The 23,596-nt window shown below is 41.1% G+C and overlaps 1 protein-coding gene across 3 annotated transcripts in view; it reads left to right on the forward strand.

Annotated features, from left to right (window-relative positions):
• LOC112069913 (arfaptin-1) overlaps positions 1-22,347 on the forward strand; it is a 35,867-nt gene extending 13,520 nt beyond the window's left edge. For 2 of the 3 annotated variants that reach the window (XM_024137309.2, XM_024137308.2), the window contains 6 exons: positions 1,369-1,468; positions 8,855-8,967; positions 9,777-9,998; positions 18,241-18,398; positions 18,720-18,894; positions 21,677-22,347. In XM_024137309.2, coding sequence (XP_023993077.1) covers positions 1,369-1,468; positions 8,855-8,967; positions 9,777-9,998; positions 18,241-18,398; positions 18,720-18,894; positions 21,677-21,832 — 924 coding nt within the window. In that variant the 3' untranslated portion in view covers positions 21,833-22,347. Of the gene's footprint in view, positions 1-1,368; positions 1,469-7,954; positions 8,063-8,854; positions 8,968-9,776; positions 9,999-18,240; positions 18,399-18,719; positions 18,895-21,676 lie in introns of all 3 variants that reach the window. The other variant, XM_070438769.1, reaches the window with a different exon arrangement.
• Positions 22,348-23,596: the final 1,249 nt, after the last annotated feature.

Below are 23,596 nucleotides of genomic sequence, written 5' to 3' on the forward strand. Positions count from 1 at the left end.
CACCGTTTCACGCTGTTCTGAGACAGGCATGGAGACTGGTCTTGATAAATCAATGATTTTTATTTTCACTTAATCTCCGGTTGGGTATTGGTCAGACTACAATTAGGGTGTAGAAATGTAATGCTCTTAGTGTAACCTTTTTATTTAACTAGGCAAGTCAGTTAACAAATTCTTATTTACAAGGACATCCTAGTCCTTCCTCCCCGTCGGGGAATTGAACCCGGGTCTCACAGGGATTCTTTAGCTAAATGGCCAAGTACTGTAGCCTACTCCCGACCGTCACGTTGTACAGCGCCATATTTTCCGTTCCAACSTAACGGAAACTGAGAGGGTTTTTCTTGGTATAGAAACACCATAATATTAATTATGCAAGTACCAGTCAAAAGTTTGGACACCTACTCATTCCAGGGTTTTTCTAGGTTTTTTACTATTTTAACAGTTTTGGAAACTTTTTAGAGTTTTCTATCCAAATCTACCAGTTATATGCATATCATATCTTCTGGGCCCGAGAAGCAGGCAGTTTAGTTTGGGCATGCTTTTCATCCAAAATTCCGAATGCTGCCCCCTACCCTAGAGAAGTTAAAGGGAAAATCTATGCTCATAAAATCTGTGCAGGACACTTATTTCTTGAAGTCCTTCAGTTGTAAGGAGTATTTTTAATCTTTAGTGATGATTGTAGTTACATTTCGTGACAGTCTATGACACTTTTGATGTTGTCTGTGTATAGGCACATTTTTGATCATTTCAATTCTGCATTTGTTCAGTKTCTGTAAACCGTGAGAATGCGTCAAACTCATGAGCGTATTCCTGTGGTGGAAAAAGTATTCGATTTTCATACTTGAGTAAAARTAAAGATACATTTTTTAATATAAAATGCCCCAGTAAAATACTACTTGAGTAAAAGTATTAGTTTTTAAATATACTTAAGTATCAAAAGTAAAAGTTTGAATAATTTAAAATTCCTTATATTAAGCAAACCAGGCGGCACAATTAAATGTTTATTTTATTTTGGCATAGACAGGGTCACACTAACATCCAGACATAATTTACAAACAAAGCATTTGTGTTGAGTAGGGATGACCAGGGATGTCCTCTTGATAAATGTGCGAATTGGACCAYTTTCTGTCCTGCTAGCATTCAAAATGTAACGAATACTTTTGGGTGTCAGGGAAAAATATATATGGAGTAAAAAAGTACAGAATTTTCTTTAGGACTGTAGTGAAGTAAAAGTTKTATATAATTATAAATTCCGCAAAAAACGACTTTAGTACTTTAAAATATTTGGACTTAAGTACTTTACACCACTGGGGTATTATTCCATGTGAACCCCTATCCTCTGACCGATGCATTTTTCCTTCTTGACTTTAGGACCCTTCTTACGGTGACCTGAACCTGTCAGAAAGCCACATCAGCTCCGGCAACTTTGCCTCAATGACAGAGGGCATCATTGAATCAGGACCATACAAAGGTACAGTAACCAGACTATCAAGAAATGTCGTGCAGCAAATTGAATGTAAAGACTATCCGTTCTTTTCCTTTTCTACAGTTTTTTTCCTTTTCTAGGTAGATCAGCTTTAATATTGCAGATTGTGGCTTCCATCAGTGTAATTGTCTGCATCATTTCCAATCCCATAAATATATACAGTTGAAGTGGAAAGTTTACATACACTAAATTGACTGTGCCTTTAAACAGCTTGGAAAATTCCAGAAAATGATGTCATGGCTTTAAAAGCTTCTGATAGGCTAATTGACATCATTTGAGTCAATTGGAGGTGTACCTGGGGATGTATTTCAAGGCCTACCTTCAAACCCAGTGCCTCTTTGCATGACATGGGAAAATCAAAAGAAAATCAGCACAAGACCTCAGGGGGGAAAAAATGGTAGACCCTCGCACAGAGTCTGGGTTGCATTCTGGGAGGCAGTTTCCAAATGCCATGCAAGGTACGCCCACGTTCGTTCTGTACAAACAATAGTTGCGTCTGAATGTATACACACTCATGGGGACCCGAGCCGTCATATCGCTCACAGGAAGGAGAAGCATTCTGTTTCCTAAGGATGAACGTACTGTTGTGCTAGCGGAAATAAGTGCCACACTGAGATCCCAGAACGAACAGCATGAACGAACCTTGTGAAGAATCGCTGGCGAGAAACGGAGGTAAAAAAGTAATAATATCCAGAGTAAAGTACGAGTCCTAATAATCAGAGCATAACCGCTGAGACAAGCGCGAGCTCAGCCAAGGAGGCAAGTGCCACTGCTCCAAGAACACGCCATAAAAAGAGCCAGAACTAGCCGGTTTGCACACCGTGGCACAGTCGAGGAAAAAGATACGTGTAACTTTTTGAGGGAATGTCCCTCTGGGTCTGGAATGAAACCAAAAATAGAACTGTTTGCCATAAATGACCATCGTTTTTTTTGGGAGGAAAAAGGGGGAGGCTTGGCAAGCCGAAGAACATCGAATACCCACCTGTGAAGCAAACGGGGGTGGCAGCTATTTGGTGTGGGGGTGTCTTGCTGCGGAGGGACCTGGATGTCACTTTTATCCAAAATAGGATGGCATCAGATGAGGAATAGATAAAATAATGTGGTATATAAGTTGAAAGCAGACAAGATCAAGACATCAGTCAGGAGAAGTTAAAAGTATGGTCGCAAATGGGTACATCTCCAAATGGACAGTTGACCCCACCGTCCTAAAGTTGTGTGGCAAAGATGTCTTAAGGACAACAAAGTCAAGGTATTGGGAGTTTCTGATTAACAACAGACCCTGACCTCAATTCCTATAGAAGACACTTTGTCGGGCAGACCACTGAAAAAAGCGTGTGCGAGCATAGGAGGCCTGCCAAACCTGGAACTACGTTACAACCACCACTCTGTCAGGAGGAATGGGCCAAAAATTCACCCAACTATATGTGTGGACAGCTATGTGTGAAGGCGGTTGTTGCGACAAAGTTTAACTTGACCCATCAGTTTAGAACAATATTAGAAACTAGGCAATGCTACAAAATACTAATTGAGTGGATTTCTGACCCACTGGGAATGTGAATGAAAATATAAATAATCTCTTTATTTATTCCTGGGACATTTTCAGCATTAAACATAAAGTCGGTGGACAAAACTGACTAAAACAGGGGGAATTTTTAACTAGGATTATAATGTCATGGAATTCATATTGGTGTAAAAACAGATTTAAAATGTATTTGGGCTACCGGTGTTTAATCACTCTGTCCGACTTCAACTCTCTTGTGTGTGTGTGTGTGTGCTGTGTGTGTGTGTGGTGGAAACCGGCTGATTTTTTATGGAATTATCTGCCATAGGCATACACGAGGCCCGGTTACTGCAGCAACCAGTCACTTCTGTGTTCCAATGGCACATTGTGTTAGCTAATCCAAGTTTATCATTTTAAAAGGCTAATTAAATAGTAGCCGCAAAACACCAGTCTCAACGTCAACAGTGAAGAGGCGACTCTGGGATGCTGGCCTTCTAGGCAGAGTTGCAAGGAAAAAGCTATATCTCAGACTGGCCAATAAAAAGAAAAGATAGGCAAAAGTAAACACACTGGACAGAGGAACTCTGCCTAGAAGGCCAGCATCCCCGAGTCGCCTCTTCACTGTAGAGACTGGTGTTTTGCAGGTACTATTTAATGAAGCTGCCAGTTGAGGACTTGTGAGGCGTCTGTTTCTCAAACTAGCCACAAATGTACTTGTCCTCTTGCTCAGTTGTGAACCGGGGCCTCCCACTCTTTCTATTCTAGTTAGAGCCAGTTTGTGCTGTTCTGTGAATGGAGTAGTACACAGCATTGTACGATATCTCCAGTTTCTTGGCAATTTCTTTCATGGAATGACTGACGAGTTTCAGAAGAAAGGTCTTTGTTTCTGGTCATTTTGAGCCTGTAATCGAACCCACAAATACTGATGCTCCAGATACTCAACTAGTCGAAAGAAGGCCAGTTTTTTTTATTGCTTCTTTAATCAGGACAAGAGTTTTCAGCTGTGCTAACATAATTGCAAAAGGGTTTTCTAACAATTGGTGCTCTCATGCATGCTTCAGTGTTGCTTGCCTCAAAGCAAATAGAAAAGGCGTTTACCCTGTCTGGTAGACTCGCGTCACTGGGCAGCTCGCGGCTGGTTTTCCCTTTTGTAGTCCGTAATAGTTTGCAAGCCCTTGCACTTCCAAAGAGCATAAGAGCCGGTGTAGTAGGACTCAATCTTAGTCCTGTATTGACGCTTTGCCTGTTTGATGGTTCGTCGGAGGGCATAGCGGGATTTCTTATAAGTGTACGGATTAGTGTCCCGCTCATTGATAGTGGATGTTGCCTGTAATCCATGGCTTCTGATTGGGATATGTAGGTAGGGTCACTATGAGGGCTGCGGCGTCGATGCACTTATTGATGAAGCCGGTGACAGGTGGTATACTCCTCAATGCCGTTGGATGAATCCCGGAACATATTCCAGTCTGTGCTAGCAAAACAGTTGTGTAGCGTAGCATCCGCGTCATCTGACCACTTCCATATTGAGTGTTCCATACATACTGTTACTTCCTGCTTTAGTTTTTGCTTTTTGTCCTGTTGTAAAACAAATGATAGTCCCATTTAAGCGCAAACCAGATGGGATGGCGTATCGCTGCAGAATGCAGTGATAGCCATGCTGGTTACGTCTGCCTTGAATTCTAAATAAATCACTGACAGTGTCACCAGAAAGCACCCCCCCACCATCACATCTCCTCCATGCTTCACGGTGGGAATCAAACATGCGGCGATCATCCGTTCACCTACTCTGCATCTCACAAAGACACGGCAGTTGGAACCAAAAATCTCAAATTTGGACTCATCAGACCAAAAGGACGATTTCACCGGTTAATGTCCCTTGCTCGTGTTTCTTGCCCAAGCAAGTCTCTTCTTTTATTGGTGCTCCTTTAGTAGTGGTTTCTTGCAGCATCGATCCATGATGCTGATTCCACACGTTCCTCTGAACAGTTGGATGTTGATGTGTCTGTTACTTGAACTCTGAAGCAATTTATTTGGCTGCAATTTCTGAGGCTGGTACTCCTAATGAACTTATCCTTTGCAGCAGAGGTTACTCTGGGTCTTCCTTCCTGTGGCAGGTCCTCATGAGAGCCAATTTCGTCGTTTAGCGGGTTTGATGGGTTTTGCGCCACTGGCAACTTTGGAAGAAACTTCAACTATCTTCAACCCCGGTTGTTCCAGTTCAGGTTGCAAATGCTAAGTACTTTGTCTTTGGTGTCGCCCTCACAAGCTGCACCCATCTGTACCATGGCACCTGCGTATATGGATAGATGGAGTCGAAACATTATTATAGGTGGTTTTAATGAATCGCCTCTGATCGTCAGTTTTTATACATCCTGCAGCACCCTCTTCTCATCAGGCATCCTCGTTACAACATGAAAATAAATTAACTCCTAACCCACCTTGTGCAACCCGGAGTAGGGATTTGGAGGGCTGGCGTCCCGGGAGGTTGCCGTGGACTCTTGAGTGGTCGTTTCCCGTCCTCTCAAGTCATGTAGATAAATTTTATCACTCCTACACAAAGAGGACTTGATGTTTGCATCGATTACTCGTGACGTGTTAATTAACAGAACCAAAAAGTTCTTCACTCAATGATACATTATCTAATGCAACAATGTTCAACTCGACTGCCCTTTTTCAGAAGTTGTCCAGGTCACGTAATGTCTTTATGATCGGTGATATTTTTTCTCTCATTTTTTTCATCTATTTGTCAATTTAAATGTTTACACTTCGAACGTTTTTCAGTTTAAATTACTATATCAATGCTTGCAACCAATATATTTATTTATTTATTATTTATTGGGGATACAACCATCCCAGCTCTGCAATTTTGCTATGAAAGTGTCAGATCATTAGATGATCACTTGTTTAGTACTGCCCATATGTACCTTTGTTTTTGGTCGCAGTTCAGGAATGGCTGAAATATTACCGGTACGCTCCCACCTGGACCAACATCCGGTGAAATTGGCAGAGCGTGAAATCAAACTTAAGTATTATTATAAATTTAATCTTTCATAAAATCACAAGTGTAAGTACATCAAATAAAAGCTTAACTTCTTGTTAATCCAGCCGCGTGTCAGTTTTCAAAAAGGCTTTTACGGGAAGCAAACCATGCGATTATCTGAGGACAGCCGCCCGCATACAACCACATGAAAAACATATTTCAACCAGGCAGGTGCGACACAAAGTCAGAAATAGGGATATAAAAAAATGCCTTAACCTTTAATGATGATCTCTGTTGCCACTCACAAAGGTCCCAAGTTACATCACAAATGTTCCTTTTGTTCGATAAATGTCCTTCATATCCATAAAACTCGCGCCTTCAGTCAATAATCCACAGTTCCCTCCATCAAAAATGCAATCCAAAATGAATCCCAAACGTTAACTAATAAACTTTTCCAAACAAGTCAAACAACATTTATAATCAAACTTTAGGTACCCTAATACGTAAATAAATGCTCAACTTAAGACGATAATCGTTATTGTCTTTCCCGGAGAAAAGTACCAAAGAACGCGCTCTCTTCCATGCGCTTGGAAACACTACAGCCAAAAATTGGAGCCACCTAGAAAAACTACAATTTCTGGCAAATTTTCAAAAAAAACCAGCTTGAACTCTTTCTGTTGACATCTAGTGGAAGCCCTAGGAACTGCAATCTGGGAGAACATAGCCTTATAATTAAAGTAATAGCCATTTGAAAATAGAGGTAGCTGAATATTTTTTGGGGGGGGGGTGGTTTGTCCTCGGGTTTTGCCTGCCATTTCAGTTCTGTTATACTCACAGACATAATTTTAACAGTTTTAGAAACTTTAGAGTGTTTCTATCCAAATTACATATATGCATATCCTAGCTTTGGGCCTGAGTAACAGGCAGTTTACTTTGGGCAGCTTTTCATCCGGATGTCAAAATACTGCCCCTACACCAAGAGAGGTTAACAAAACATTTTCATTTACAATCTGTAGAAACTATGAGAATAGAAAGGTTCATGACTTTTATGAAACAGCACAGTTGAAAAATTACATGGGCATTAATAATCATAATGAAGTGGGTACACTTTGAAAGGGGTAGTCCTTTCTGACATGGCTAGCAGATATGGTAGCATACAGTAGTGTTGGTTGATAGTAGTAACATACTTAGCATSTGCTTTAACRCCCAGTMATCACCAGCAAGGCGGCKTTGGGTCRAACCAACTTTTAACTCTGCTGTTTGTTGTATACCTGCCTGTCTGTGTGTTTTGTGGGTATGTGGTGTTCATGAGGACACATCAACACGCGGAGAATGTTCCTGACCTGACCTGGGCCAGTGTTCAGTGTCTGATCTAGGAGTGCTGATCTAGGATCTGTYTGTATGATATTTCATTCCTTATGATCTAAAAGGCTAAACTTATCTTAGATCAGCACTCCTACTCTGAGACMCTATGAATACAGGCCCCAACCTGATCTGTCACATCAACTGGCTAACCCATAAAAGCGTCCAAAGGCAAGTCTATGAAGACAGTAAGGCCATAATGATAGAACACTGTCATTTTACAGCAACATCTCAGTGCTTTTCATTAAAAGTCAAGCATAGGCTTACCCCATGGAGTTTTCACTGAGAAGTAACATCAAACCAAATATCAAGGTGCCGGTATAGTACATTGTTCAATGTGATGTCAGGTAGTCCAATTGCTCTAGGAGTCTTTACTTGGTACAATATGAACCTAGTTGCGCCACTGAACCCATTGGATCCCATTTTAGTCCAGTGGTACTGTTATGAGCCTGTCATCTCCAGATTACACCCCTTATTTGGTCTTAGTGGTGTGCCGCCACATTTATAGTGCCATTTTAAAGGAACACCCAAGGAGGACCTATGGGAGGTTCCATTTGACAGCTCTAGATAGGGGGGTGTTGATGAATTGACTCACGAATCAATCGCCACTGTTGCCTGCTGTTTCCAGTGTCGGCAAGCCAGCCCACGTCTCCCGTGGCACCTGTAGCTCCCAGCTCGGCCGTGGCTAGCCGCCTGGCGCGACCCATCAGCGATAGTCAGACTGAGATACAGAAAGGTACCTACAGCAACAGAGATKCGAAATACGGACCTGCTTTCTGCTCCCTCTCTTCTTTCTGGTTGGGATTTTCTCTCCSTCTTTTATCAAGGCTCTGTCATTCCTTCAAAATCCATCGTCCACGTCCTTCATCGACTTCTACTGCYGTTTCTCTTCTGTCTTCGCGTCCTTCCCCTCTCTCTCCCTATTCGTTMAATTTCACCTTTGGCTTCTAGCTGTGAAGGATGTGACTACCTGAAAGCTTGACGGTGGTCCCTGGTTCGTAACAGCTGAGGTTAGGCTACTGGCAACTAATTCTGACGGTTGTCTGCATTTCTCCCATAGCTGGCTGTAAGGGTCCTCGTCTTGTTTCAACATTTCACAAACACACACTTGGTAGTACCAACCAAGCCTTACACAGCTTCACCCGAGTTTTAATCAGCATCCCTGCTTAACTCCTGTATCCTCCTTGCATCACTGGGCTCCCGTAGTTCCTTGCAGGTTGTCCCTTCTATTCTAAATGAAACTCCTTGCAGTTGCTTGTATTTTCCCTGCAGGTAAGCGTATATACTTGTGGTATTTTAGCTGAAGATGATAATTGTCAAAGTATCATAGTCAGCATCTAACTTTGACTCAGTGTCTCCATGTTCCAGTCTGACACRACTGGAAATTGCATATCAATCCTATGATTGATTCACCATAGTYTCACATCTACATTTTATATTCTCTTAACACTTTATGATATCTTACCAGAGCTCCAAGCTAACAGATACAGCCTCTCTCAACATTCATGACAGTCGCCTTCCTCTTCAGGCACTATGCAAGGGCAGCCACATAGCGGGCCGGTGGTCCTGGCAGATGACCTGAAGAACCCGGCCATGGAGAAACTGGACCTAGTGAGGAAGTGGAGCATCAACACATACAAAGTAATACTTGCCACCAGCACCTACTGCCCCCTCCTTCTCACTCACATATTCTCAACCTTGCTTTTTCCTTAGTCCCTCCCTCCCTCCCACAATCCATTTCCGACTTGGACAGGTAAACTACCCCTTTTCCTTTCATTTTTCAAACTGGCTTGCATCTGCAGCTGGCATCGCAACAGACACACACAGCTTTTCATAGCCATAGTTGGATTGGTGAGCTACTCATCTGTCCATAATTCCCCATTGTGCTGTGAATGTTTACCGATGGCTCCCCTGCTTTATTGTACCCTTACAAAAGAACGAGACAAAAGGGTTGCTGTAGAACATCTGATGCAGCCAAACTGTTTCTCAGTGATAATACACAACACTACATACACATTTCTAATATCCATTTAAAGATATTGCCTTGAATGTGATCACAGCTTTAGATAACCGTTAAATAAAATCTGTCTGCTCCCAGAGCCAACACACAGGCTTTAGCTTGGAGGGCTAACATGGTCTTGAGACAAGYCGATGACCTGGGTTTGAKACCTGKGGTTGGTTACACTAGGATTCTGACTGTGTATCTGATGTTGGGTTCTCAATGCTAACAATGTTAGTGCTAACTCGTTTGAAACCAAGATCAGCTACTCTCGGATGCTAACGATGCTAACACTTAGTCGTTCGAAACCCCAGGTCAGTTACACTGGGATAATATATGCTAACGCTAACTTGTTTGAAACGCAAGGTCCGTTATTTTAGAATGCTAATGCTAAATCGTTCCATTTCTTTTGTCAGTTACATTAGGAATGCTAACACTTCTCTCCCCGCAGTGCACCAGGCAGATCTTGTCGGAGAAACTGGGCCGCGGCTCACGGACGGTGGACCTGGAGCTGGAGGGGCAGATYGAAGTGCTGCGCGACAACAAGCTCAAGTACGAGCACGTGGTCAAGCTGACCCAGACTCTGGCCAACCAGCTCACCCAGATGATGCAGACTCAGCGGCAGCTGGGCGACGCTTTCGCTGACCTCGGCCTCAAGTCGCCGGAGCTCCATGTGAGTCAGACACTCTTTTTTATTATTATTTATTTTTTTACTTTGACCTTACCGAGCAAAGTGAAGCTGGAGTAGGTTGAAGTAGTTGACACTAACCACTGATATAGGACTTTTTTTTCTTCTCATAACCACTGATTTRATTTGATTTGGATCTCTTTTAGTCCCCATTTGGACTAATCTTCCAAGAGTCCTTAAACATTAAAATACAATTTATAATACAAACACATTTTCATTTTCTATGTATTATATTTAAATCGTTTTAAAATAATGTTTAAATTTATATATTGAAAGGGTTCTAGTTTGCTCAGTTAATTTATGCAATTTATTTATTGCTCTAAATCGAAATGTTCTTTTGCCTATTTCTCTTTTCTGTCTGGATAACGCATAGATGGTGGACAATCTATTCCTAGTATTTACTGAATGTCTGTCTCTTACCAACTGAATACCGTTGTGAATAAAACTTGGCCTTTTTAAATGATGTATATTATGAAATAAAATAAGCATGTTTTTTACCTTTTCTTTTACCTTTTCTTGGTTGGTCGATTGATGACCAACCAAGAACACTGCGCATGACTGCAACAGAAGAACCATATCTCCACCTTAAAACAATCCTTGCTGCTTTGTTCTGTGCATTCTGCAGCCTCCTAACTTCACTTGATGATGCATTTCCCCAGACCACAGAACAGTAGTTCACCTGACTCCCAATTAATGCTTGTGTTATTTGCTGAATATATTTTTTTAAACAGAAGCTGTTTTAATATTTTTTCTACATAGATTAGTTATTTGAGACGACCATGATAAGCAGTTGTCTAGCTGCACTCTCAATARTTTGGTTTCTGCCACTTCTTCAATTTGTACTCCTCCCATACTTAATTGTATCCCATGCTGTTTTGGCCTTTTTCTAGTTGAACAGACCAACATAACTTTGGTTTTCTTGGTGTTTAAAACAAGTTTGTTTTGGCAAACCCACTCACTGATATTCTCCAAATCTCCTTGTAAAGCCTGCTGTGCCTGTTGAACCGATTGTCTTGCTGCATAAATTGTAGTATCATCTGCAAATATAGTAGCTTGAGTTTCAACTAAGGCATAGGGAAGGTCGTTGGTATATATTAAATAAGAAGTGGCCCAAGGCACTGCCCTGCAATTTAAAACATGAGGGGAAGAAAGAAAACCATTGATATAGGTGGACTGTTTCCTCAGTTAGATATGACTGTACCCAATTCAATGCTACCTCCTTAAAACCATAATGCTTAATTTTGTCAAAATTATTTCATGATCCACTAAATCAAATGCTACACTGAAATCTAAAATAGTACACCCACAAACTTGCCATTATCCATAGCATTGAGCCACTGTCAGTCATGTCAACCAATGCAGTGGAATGGTTTTTGCGGAAAAGCATGCTGATTGGCTGTAATCAGATCATTCTTTTCCATGTACTCCCACATTTGTCTACTCACAATACCCTCCGATACTTACTGAGTGTAGGAGTATACTAATTGGTTGACTATTGGCAGGAGGTAATGGGTTCTTTGCAGTCTTTCGGAATAGGACACAGTTTCGCATGCTTCCATACATTTGCAAACATCCCCTTTCCAGTGACCAATTAAATATGTATCTCAGTGGAACTGCAATCTGGGAGCAGCACAGCGAAGCAAAAAATTGTCCATAAGAACATAACCTGTAGATTACCATCAGGTAATGACTTCAATAGGTTTAACACCTCCTCCACTGACACTGTTTGCAGACTAAAAGAGCAGATCTTGTTGCTCATAATATGATCATCAATCCATTGACAATAGCTTATTGGAAGAATGTATGTTTAGATTGTTGCTCAGTAATTAATTTTCTTTGTAAAAAAAATCTGCAAAATGATGTGGCGATGATTCAACTGGTTTTGTTATTATTCTCCTGTCAACCTCCACACTAGATGGGCATGATGAGATAGATGTACCAAGTAAGCCCTTAACTGTGTTCCATTTCTTTTTTTAGATCATTTTTACAATCAATAAAAGCATTGTTGTAAAATAACTATTTTTTCTTTCGATTCAATTTAACTGCATAATTACGTAATGTTCTATAATTCGGTTCATCAATTTCTAATTTTGACTTGGCTGCTAAGACTTTTGCCATATTTTTTTGAGAAAAAGCCTCATCAATCCATGGAGATGGACGGGCACCAACTGTACTCTTTCTTATAGGGGCATGATGGTCCATTACCTCAGTGAGTAAATCAATCAAACATTCTGTAGCGTGATTTAAATCATCCTCTAGATAAATCAGCTCCCAGGGTACAGCAGCCAAATCATTTAGAAATAGCTCATGATTAAATGTTTTAAAATGTATTTTGACCACAATTCTAGAGGGTTTCTTTGGAACCTTGGTGTTCATGGTTATGGTCACAATATTATGGTCTGTCCAGCCCACTGGCATTGATCTGGCTTTTAAGCCTTGCAATGGTATATTACAGAAAATCAGATCAATGCATTTGTCTGAACGATGACCCAACTTAATTGAAGATGTAGTAGTATCATTAACCATTTGTTTCAAACCACAGTTATTGGCATATCTCATCAATTTTGTTCTATTCAAATTATTGTGATCCTTCCAATTTATATTAAAATCACTCAAGATAAATACATCTCTGTTGCTATCTGTGTCCTGGTCAAACCCAGTACATAAGTCATCCAGATAGGACACCTTAGAGCTAGGAGGTCTATACACACATCCTACCAATATGGGTGCCTGGTGAGGCAGATGTACTTGAGCCCATAGTGCCTCTATTTGACATACATTAAGGTCATCCCTCCTCTTAAAAGGTATATGATTCTGAATATCCAGTGCTACACCCCCACCATTCCTATTCCTGTCCCTTCTCAGTAGACTATATCCTTGAATGTTAATTTACCCATCATTTACAGATGCATCTAAATGCGTTTCGGTCAAAGCCAAAATATGAATATTATTTATGTTGATCAAGTTAAAAACCTCATGTATTTTGTTAGGAAGGCTCCATACATTAACCTGAGCTATATGCAACCCTTTCCTTGTCAAGTGGAGATCAATAGAGCATGTATTCGTTATAGTTGAAGTTGTCATGATACACTACAACACACAAACTCAGATTTGAACATTAAATTAAAATAGCCAGGGATTTACTCTAGAGTCCTGATACAATTGCCCGTTGATATAAAGTTTATCCATCACCATGGAGACTCATTGATTCAGGCAACGCTTTTCCTTCATGATGGGATATCGTTTTTTTCTCCTTTCATTGATCTCGGTGGGAAAGTGATCATTCATCCCAAAATCAGTGTTTCTGAGTTCTCTTCCCGTGTTCTTCGTCATTTCCTTTTGCTTAAATTTGTCAAAACATGCAATAATGGCCCGTGGCCTATTTCCAGAGGCCTTACCTATTCTATGGACTCTGGAGAAAGTGGCATTAAGCACAACATCAGTGGGCAGTTTTAGTTGAGTTGACATAAAGTCTCGGACTGTCCTCACAGCCTCTGCTGTTGTCATTCTCCAGTATCCCTGAGAATATTAGATTGTTCCGCWTTGATCGACACTGTACATCAAGCAAGGTTTCTTTAAGTTGTTTGTTCTCCCTTTGCACCACCTCCACCTTGCTATGAATAGAGTCTACAGTACCTTTCAGCGCCGTGTTCTCTTTCCTTAGATCATCAATCTGATGTTGGCTGAATTCTAGACTAGCACATAATGCATATATGTCCTCTCGTAATATATCCAAGATATCAAGTTTGGCAAGCCTTTCATTGATGGATTTTAACAAGTCAACATCCATATCAGTAAACCTCTCCCCACTCGCCCATCACTAGGTGATGGTTTGGTTCCATCGTTGATACCTATTGGCCAACCTGGTTTTGGTTTGTTTTGTTGGTTGTCCTTAACAATGCTTGAATCCTCCGAAACCAGCGACATGTTTCTTTGAGTTCGTAAGTATCTCTCGTCAATGAATCGTACAAGCTCTTCAGTGGATTCTGAATCATCCAGCGTGTTTACAAGCAGAGTTAAACACACAAACAAACTGTTCAGCCGCAACTAATGGAGTTACATGTTCAAAACGGGGGACTGATCTGTCATGCCCGCCAGCATTTCTTGAGGAGGAAGACAAAAAAAGAAAAGCTGATAGCTAGGTGAAAGAACTGGATAGGTTTCCACTATTTTGCATTCACCTGTCAGATCAGTCAGTGATTTTCTCCCTTTTCTTTTTTTACTTGAGCTGCATCAGGTTGCCTCAGTGCGGCTGATTCTGAGTGGGTTCACTTGTGTTGAATTCTCAAACGCACTAAAAGCCTTTGATAAATTGGTTTCATTTGTCTCTATATAAAAAGGGTTTAAAAGACAGACCGCTCAATGCAAAGCCAGACCTATTATGTGACTTAGCTGTTTCATACATGATGCATCATTTTATTTATTTATTTATTATTTGTAGTAAATGCGTTGATGTACACTGAAATAGTATGAAATACAAAAAAAAAAAAAATCCCCCCCCTGCACTGACTCTCTTGAACTGACTCTATGCACACTCACACATACTACACTGGCACTCCAACACACACACACACACACTGCATACGCTCATACACACAAAACACGCCTACATGCATATTGACGCTACACTCACAAATACACACTTCCACACTCTTCACATACACTGCTGCTACTCTGTTTTATCTATCCATCCTGACAAGGGGTTGGAACCAAAATGATTTCCCAATCGTTTTGTTCCCGAACAGAACTGTGTTTTCTTTTGTTCCACTGTTCCAACCAGCAAAATGAAGTTATGAACCGGTTCGAACCCCCAAAAAGTAATGGTTTATATAGTTTCTTTCTGTTCCTTTTTAAACCTCTGAAATCATTGTCTTTTTTTTTTACATTAAATTACTTCGAGTGGATAGAGCAGCTTGCTATGGAGGGGGCAAGATATGTAAATGCTTTGGACAGACAAGTGTAGTGAAGGGCGAGGAGAGCGCTGGGCATGAAGCAATGGGCATGTTGTTATGACATGCATGATCTGAATTAGACCCACATAATTATATCTATACGAAGGAGCGGCGTCTTTGAAGAAAGTTTGAATGTCTTTGAACTTCAGAGTTGGCTTAACTAACGTTGGACCAGAGCTAGCCCTTGATCATGACTCTCAGTTCCATTACACATCATGTGGCCTAGAGTTTTCAAGCGCTAGACCAGAGCTAGCTAGTGTGTGTGGAGTGGCACCAGAATTTAAATTTAAAAAATACTTTTGTAGTTAATAAATCCAATGTGAAACGTGATATCGGTAGTATCCTTAACCAGAATTGAAAAAGTGAATCCATTGTTCCCTAATTTGAAAATCCCCTTCCCTAATTTTTGAATCACGCCTGTAACTACAGTAGACTGCATGAAGCATGCAGGAGCATGCAGGAGGGAGGGGAGGTAGCCTACACACACTGGCAAAGATTTTCAGCTGGCAGGCAGACACTATAATAAGTTTGCAAAGCCCTCACTGTCACTCATAGGTGCTTTGTTGCATTTTTTTTTTGTGGGACTGGGAAAAAATGCCCGGAATATAAAATAAGGTTATTAACCAGTTTCCATGCTTTTAAAATAGCGTTTCTGTTCCCGGCAACTGTATAGATCACTTTCGTTCTGGTTCTGTGCCTCCCAAACATTTAGTTATTTTACGGTTCTCAGTTATGTTCCCAGAACTGGTTCCAACCCCTGATCCAGATTCAGAACTGGTTCCAACCCCTGATCCAGATTGCCTAGTCACTTTTATCCCTACTTGCATGTACACATTACCTCAACTACCTCGTACCCCTGCAAATTGACTCGGTACCGGTACTCCTTGTAYATAGTCTTCTTGTTGTTATTTTGTGTTAATATTTCCTTATTCTTGTGCACATTTTTCTTACTTTTTAACTTTGCATGGTTGGGAAATGGCTTGTTATCAAGCATTTCATGGTAAATTCCACACCYGTTTAATTCGGCACATTTAATCGAAATACATGTTTTTAAGTATTTGCTTATGCGTAAATGATAGCAACCTAAAACCCTTGTCAGATTTAAAGGCAATTGTGAACAGTAAACTGGGTGGATCCTGAACTTCATGATCTTTCTTTATTGTAATGGGATTTATGCACATCCCCAACTGCTGCCAAATTAAAGGTGTGTGTGTGTTTCAATGTTCTGTTTTTAAGATGGTAGCACTGCCATGTTTCATCTAAGATTTAACAGCCTTCTGTTGTATAATGAGTAAGTCTGTCATTGTTTATTTGCTGTGACATTTAGGCCAAAACGTTTGTGGTTTGTTAAGACTTCCATTTGTATGAAAGGTTTAAATAAACATGTTTCTAGRTTTAAGAAAGCACAACTCATGGTTGGAAGTTAAATGTGACTGTCTGAATTGTTATTTGATCTATGAGCTCTCAATTGGAAACCCTTGAAGGGAATTCTATAATGATTAAATGTACACTACACTCAAAAGTTTGGTCACCTAGAAATGTCCATGTCCATTTTTAAAATAAAAAATCAAATTGATCAGAAATACAGTGTAGACATTTAATGTTGTAAATGACTATTGCAGATTTTTAATGTAATATCTACATAGGCGTACAGAGGTTCATTATCAGCCACCATCACTCCTGTGTTCCAATGGCACGTTGTGTAAGCTAATCCAAGTTTTAATCATTTTAAAAGGCTAATTGATCATTAGAAAACCCTTTTTGCAATTATGTTAGCACAGCTGAAAACGTGTTCCTGATTTAAAGAGCAATAAAACTGGCCTTCTTTAGACTAGTTGAGTATCTGGAGCATCAGTCTGGTGGGTTCGATTACAGGCCAAAAATGGCAAGAAACAAGACCTTTCTTCTGAAACTCGTCAGTCTATTATTCTGAGAAATGAAGGCTTATTCATGCGAGAAATTGCCAAGAAACTGAAGATCTGCGTACAACACTGTGTACTACTCCCTTCACAGAACAGCACAAACTGGCTCTAACTAGAATAGAAAGAGTGGGAGGCCCCGGTTCACAACTGAGCAAGAGGACAAGTACATTTGTGGCTAGTTTGAGAAACACGCCTCACAGTCCTCAACTGGCAGCTTCTTAAATAGTACCCGCAAAACACCAATCTCAACGTCAACAGTGAAGAGGCGACTCTGGGATGCTGGCCTTCTAGGCAAGTTGCAAAGTAAAAACCATATCTCAGACTGGACAATAATGTGCACCGGGGCCTCCCACTCCTTTCTATTCAGGTTAGAGACAGTTTGCACTGTCCTGTGAAGAGAGTAGTAACCACATTACCAACAAACTAACATGGTCCAAGCACACCAAGACAGTCATGACGAGGGCACAACAAAACCTATTCTCCCTCAGGAGACTGAAAAGATTTAGCAAGGGTCCTTAGATCCTCAAAAGGTCTACAGCTGCACCATTGAGAGCATCCTGACTGGTTCCATCACTGCCTGGTATGGCAACTGCTCGGTCTCTGACCGTAAGGCACTACAGAGGGTAGTGTGTATGGCCAGTACATCACTGGCCAAACTTCCTGCCATCCAGGTCCTCTATACCAGGCGGTGTCAGAGGAAGGCCCTAAAAATTGTCAAAGACTCTAGCCACCCTAGTCATAGAATGTTCTCTCTGCTACTGCATGGCAAGCGGTACCGGAGTGCCAAGTCTAGGTCCAAAAGGCTTCTACCCCCAAGCCATAACGCTGAACATCTAATAAAGTGGCTACCCAGACTATTTGCATTGCTCCCCCCCCCCCCTTTACGCTGCTGCTACTCTGTGTTATTATCTATGGCGTAAGTCACTTTAATTACTCTACCCACATGCATATATTACCTCGACTAACCGGTGCCCCCGCACATTGATACTGTACCAATACCCCCTGTATATAGCCTCGTTATTGTTATTTTACAGCTGCTCTTTAATTATGTTACTTTTATTTGTTACTTGTTAAATTTGTTTTCTTAACTGCATTGTTGGTTAAGGGCTTGTAAGTAAGCATTTCACTGTATGGTCTACACCTGTTGTATTCGGCGCATGTGGCAAATACAATTTTATTTGATTGAGGGTTCACTCAATATCCATTAATCTCTTTAGGAAATGCTTCATTTTAGGGAATTAGTATTTTGATCATATTCAACRATACTATGCTTGCTCAGATAATACAATTGCTCTATGATAGTTGATATCTTATTGAATTGTCTAACGTGTGTGATGCAATCTTGTCTTTCAGGAGGAGTTTGGCTACAATGCTGACACTCTCAAACTTTTGTCCAAAAATGGGGAGAGCCTACTGGGAGCAATCAACTTCTTCATTGCGAGTGTGAACACACTGGTGGACAAAACAATTGAGGACACTATGATTAACATCAAACAGTATGAAATTGCCAGGTAATATGAGAATATTAGTTTAAATTGGTTTACTGTTACTCGTTGACTGACTTGCATCCTCTTTTTGAACATTTTGACAGCATACGTTATTCCTAGGCAGTTTAGGAAATTGCTATGTCCAAGTTAGTGATTTGGGGAGGTTTCATCAATGTTTTGTAGGATTTTGTTTGACTGTTGGTCGTGTTACTACCCCTAGCTTGGTCCCAGATCTGTTTGTGTTGTATAACCAACTCCTCGTTGTCTGGAAAAACGTTGACCGTTGGCAAGTGAAAAAAAAGAGTATGTAGTTGACCTTCGTCTGTTTTTTGACACCACCTGTAGGGTTGAGTTCGACGCGTACCGCACAGACCTGGAGGAATTGAACCTGGGCCTGCGGGATGCCACCACGCTGCCCAAGATAGAACACTCCCAGCAACAGTTCCAGATCCACCGCGAGAAGTACGAGAAGATGCGCAACGACGTCTCCGTCAAGCTCAAATTCCTGGAAGAGAATAAGGTACTTCAGAAGCTAGTTTTTGCTGYCATTTTCAGGAGACATGAGTATTCTTAGTCTTTTTTTTCAGCATCAAGGGCTAGTACAGAAGACATGTGAGCAGATTTTGCGTCCTTACTAGGATGTAATTGTCTTGGAACCTTTGCTGTCAACTAGGGATTAACATGGGTAACCAGGATCCCGGGACTGTCTCGGGAACACTTCACATTTCCCGAAATAATAACCTAGGAAATTACAATATTTTTCCCCCAATGTGGCACTAATGTAATTCCTTAAAATACACGACATGCGCATCGGCAGATTAGCAAAAAATCAAATATCACATTATCCAAGCAGGTTGTCGCATGGAAGCTTTCTTTAGCCTGGCGTATTTTTTSACACAAAGTCATCATAAATTCAAAGCACATGCCTAATTGACACTGCTGGACCGCACATGCAACCCGAATGCAGTTAATAAACACAAGTATAGCCTATRAAATGAGTGCTGCTTTGAGCTGTCATTGTGAATCTTCAGACAGTCACAAATGTTATAGGCCTATGCCCAATTTACGACATTAAGTCTGCTAACAATTCAGAGAGGCATGACGGGGAATTATATTTTCACCTAGAGCCTAGGCTATTTTCCTATTCATTCCCACTGAAACCAAAATCCTGACTCCTGTCTCGCATGAAAATTCCTAACTTTATTCTGTAATTCATAGGTTGTATTGTCAAAGCACGTCTCTTCACTGTGTGTCAAAATACCGCTATAACATTTCCTCCGCTTCTCTGCGCTGTCTTGTGCTTGCTGACTATATGAAAGCTTCGGTTGAGAATGTGTGATCAACAAACAATATGAGAGTAGATATGGATATTCTTAAAACAGATTTGTCACATACACATGGTTAGCAGATGTTAATGCGAGTGTAGCGAAATGCTTGTGCTTCTAGTTCCGACAATGCAGTAATAACCAACGAGTAATCTAACCTATCAATTTCACAACAACTACCGTATACACACAAGTGTAAAGGAATGAAGAATATGTACATAAGAATATATGAATGAATGACTGGTACAGAACGGTATAGGCAAGATGCAGTAGATGGTATCGAGTACAGTATATACATATGAGATGAGTAATGTAGGGTATGTAAACATTATATGAAGTGGCATTGTTTAAATTGGCTAGTGATACATTTCTCCATCAATTTTTACATTGTTAAAGTGGCTCGAGTTGAGTCAGTATGTTGGCAGCAGCCACTCAATGTTAGTGGTGGCTGTTTAACAGTCTGATGGCCTTGAGATAGAAGCTGTTTTTTAGTCTCTTGGTCCCTGATTTGATGCACCTGTACTGACCTCGCCTTCTGGATGATAGCGGGGTGAACAGGCAGTGGCTCGGGTGGTTGTTGTCCTTGATGATCTTTATGGCCTTCCTGTGACATCGGGTGGTGTAGGTGTCCTGGAGGGCAGGTAGTTTGCCCCCGGTGATGCGTTGTGCAGACCTCACTACCCTCTGGAGAGCCTTACGGTTGTGGGCGGAGCAGTTGCCGTACCAGGCGGTGATACAGCCCRACAGGATGCTCTCGATTGTGCATCTGTAAWAGTTTGTGAGTGCTTTTGGTGACAAGCYGAATTTCTTCAGCCTCCTGAGGTTGAAGAGGCGCTGTTGCGCCTTCTTCACCACGCTGTCTGTGTGGGTGGACCATTTCATTTTGTCCGTGATGTGTACGCCGAGGAACTGAAAACTTTCCACCTTCTCCACTACTGTCCCGTCGATGTGGATAGGGGGGGTGCTCCCTCTGCTGTTTCCTGAAGTCCACGATCATCTCCTTTGTTTTGTTGACGTTGAGTGAGAGGTTATTTTCCTGACTCCGAGGGCTCTCACCTCCTCCCTGTAGGCCGTCTCGTCGTTGTTGGTAATCAAGCCTACCACTGTAGTGTCGTCTGCAAACTTGATGATTGAGTTGGAGGCGTGCATGGCCACGCAGTCGTGGAGGAACAGGAGAGGGCTCAGAACGCACTCTTGTGGGGCCCCAGTGTTGAGGATCAGCGGAGTGGAGATGTTGTTACCTACCCTCACCACCTGGGGGCGGCCCGTCAGGAAGTCCAGTACCCAGTTGCACAGCAGACTGGGATAAGGATTGATTGAATATGTCCGTAAACACACCAGCCAGCTGGTCTGCGCATGCTCTTACGTRGTGGCGTAGCAGAGCCCCTCTTATTTAGGGAGAACCCTGGCACAGTGACCATATCTTGGTTTTAAATGTGCACCTTCAATTTTTGCAGTWTTTCCTGGGATTCTCTGAATAAATATGAATTATTCCCGCTATTAAAACTTGATACATTTTCAGAAAAATATTCATCATTACTGCCAAGTCAGCCTGGTCTCATTGACTAGACCTAACATAGTAAAATCAAATCCGGGACACTCAAATTGTAAGATATATTACGTTTGGTATGGTTACTTAAGGTAAAAACGAAAATTGTAATGCGTAACATATCAAACGAAATGGGTAATGGACAGCCACAAATTAATACATACCGTAYGTGACATGTCATATTAAATGGAGTGTCTCTGATTTACGTACAGAATAATACAAAATGCTCTGAGACCAGGTTGGCCAAATYTAAAACTGACCTGTGTTGCTGTTTGAAAAGACTGCTGGGATATTTGCTGAATCAAAACAAACCTGTCCATTACACAGTTCTTCAACAGGCATTAAATGCGAGTATGTGTTTGTTTACTCTGGTGTGAGTGCTCATGTCCTCTTTCTGTTCTTTCTCCTCCTTCCGACCCCTTTCCCAGGTGAAAGTGTTGCACAACCAGCTGATCCTCTTCCACAATGCCATCGCGGCATACTATGCAGGAAACCAGCAGCAGCTGGATCAGACGCTCAAGCAGTTCCACATCAAGTTGAAAATGCCYGGCGGGGATACACCATCTTGGCTGGAGGAGCACTAATCAACCGACCCACCCCTCCCAAAAAATCCACTGTGGTTTGGTCTGGAGAGGCTCCAGAATTATTGTGAAACGGGAAACGCTCTCCGCTCCCTGTCTGCCTCTGTTCCTCCCACTTTTCTTCAGGATTGTAAAAGGTTTTTAGGCAAAGCAACACTAAGACAAAGAATTAATTAAAAAACAAAAATATTTGTCAATCTCTTGGTTGATAAACTGTAAGTTCTGTTTTCTACTATGCTCTTGTTCTTCCTGTACAAGGAAATCCATTGAMCTTTGTTCTAATCGTGAAGTGGCAATCTCTCTTTTTCTCTCGTTCCCTTCTTTTTTACTTGGAACTGTTGCAGTTCTTTTCGAATCATKGGAAATTCACTTTTTGGGGTTGATTTGACAAATCTAGTGAGAAGCACGGAGATGTTAAATACATTTTGAAAAGTGTATGGACTTTTTACTCCAGCTTATTAATGTTGTAGATCGATACCGCAGAGACATTTTGGAATAAAATGGCCGTCKTCTATTTGGCTCTGCATCCAGTTGGATAATTTATCTCCACTTTTTGTAAAAGTCTGGCCACCCATTGATGAAGTAACACTAATGATAGGCATCATTACATTTACATGATGTATCATAAGCTTGATGTGACACCTGTTATACCCAGTGTATGACTGTAGGAAATGGATTACCGCCACCTTGGAATTCGATACAGTAGATTAGATGGTTGGTTTTCACTGTTTGTCATTGTACTGTAATGAATAGCGCCGCTGAGCATTTTATAACGCGCGTCAATGTCATGTTTACGGTGCTATTATGTTGCAGTAATGATGTTCAAGTAGTGTTAACCATTTGTGTTTGTATTTGACTTTAATCATGGGTATATGATGGACAATATTAATTATTRAATWGAAWTTTTTTGTAATTCCAGAGAAATTGAAGGACCAGCCTTACCACGTGAACTTGATGTGCCTTGTTTTATGTCTGTACAACTCTCTCGCTCTGTCTGGTGTTTCAGCTAAACACAGACCCCTCACACTGCCAGCTTCAGGACCACATAGCAGTAGATGGATAAAKAATGGACCAAACATACCTACATTACATACACTCCAAACCAACATAAACCACTCAATTGTCCTATTTCACTATTACCTCRCCGTGTGAGTAGAATCCTTTTTGCCGCATTTGAGAAGCGGGGTAAATACGAGTAAACAGCTAGCGATTTAGCTGCTAATTAAAGAATGAGACTTATCTGCTTTAAAACTAACCTATATGCTAAACGAGAACATAAATGTTTGCATTTTGGAATCAGAAGTTCACTCTTGGCATTGTACAACGACAATCTCTATGCTAGTTATAGTGAAATAGGGTGATTCCCTTGACTTTCCAATTGCAGTCACTTTTTTTAAAACGTTATCCTCCTCTCAAGTATATAATATCGCACATTTATGTACTATGAGACAACAACAAAAAACACTTGTGTGTGAACTGTGTATATGAGATGAAACCTAAATGAAAGTGGACTTGAAAAATGTTTTGTACATAGGAAAGACCAGCATCCTTTTCCTAAGCTTGTAACCTTTTGAATAGTTATTTTCTGAATACTATAGTTATTTCCTTCGAAAGGACCACAGTTATTCTAGCCAGCTGTCTCGTCCCTGCGGGCAAAATATGGCATGGGATTTCATAATGACCTCATATTCTGGTTGTTGAAATGTTAGATAGCCAGATGACAACCAGGTGAAGACCTCTTTTTCATGACGCCATATTTTGGTTATC

Source organism: Salvelinus sp. IW2-2015, unplaced genomic scaffold, assembly GCF_002910315.2.
Source record: "Salvelinus sp. IW2-2015 unplaced genomic scaffold, ASM291031v2 Un_scaffold1150, whole genome shotgun sequence".
Classification (NCBI taxonomy): domain Eukaryota; kingdom Metazoa; phylum Chordata; class Actinopteri; order Salmoniformes; family Salmonidae; genus Salvelinus; species Salvelinus sp. IW2-2015.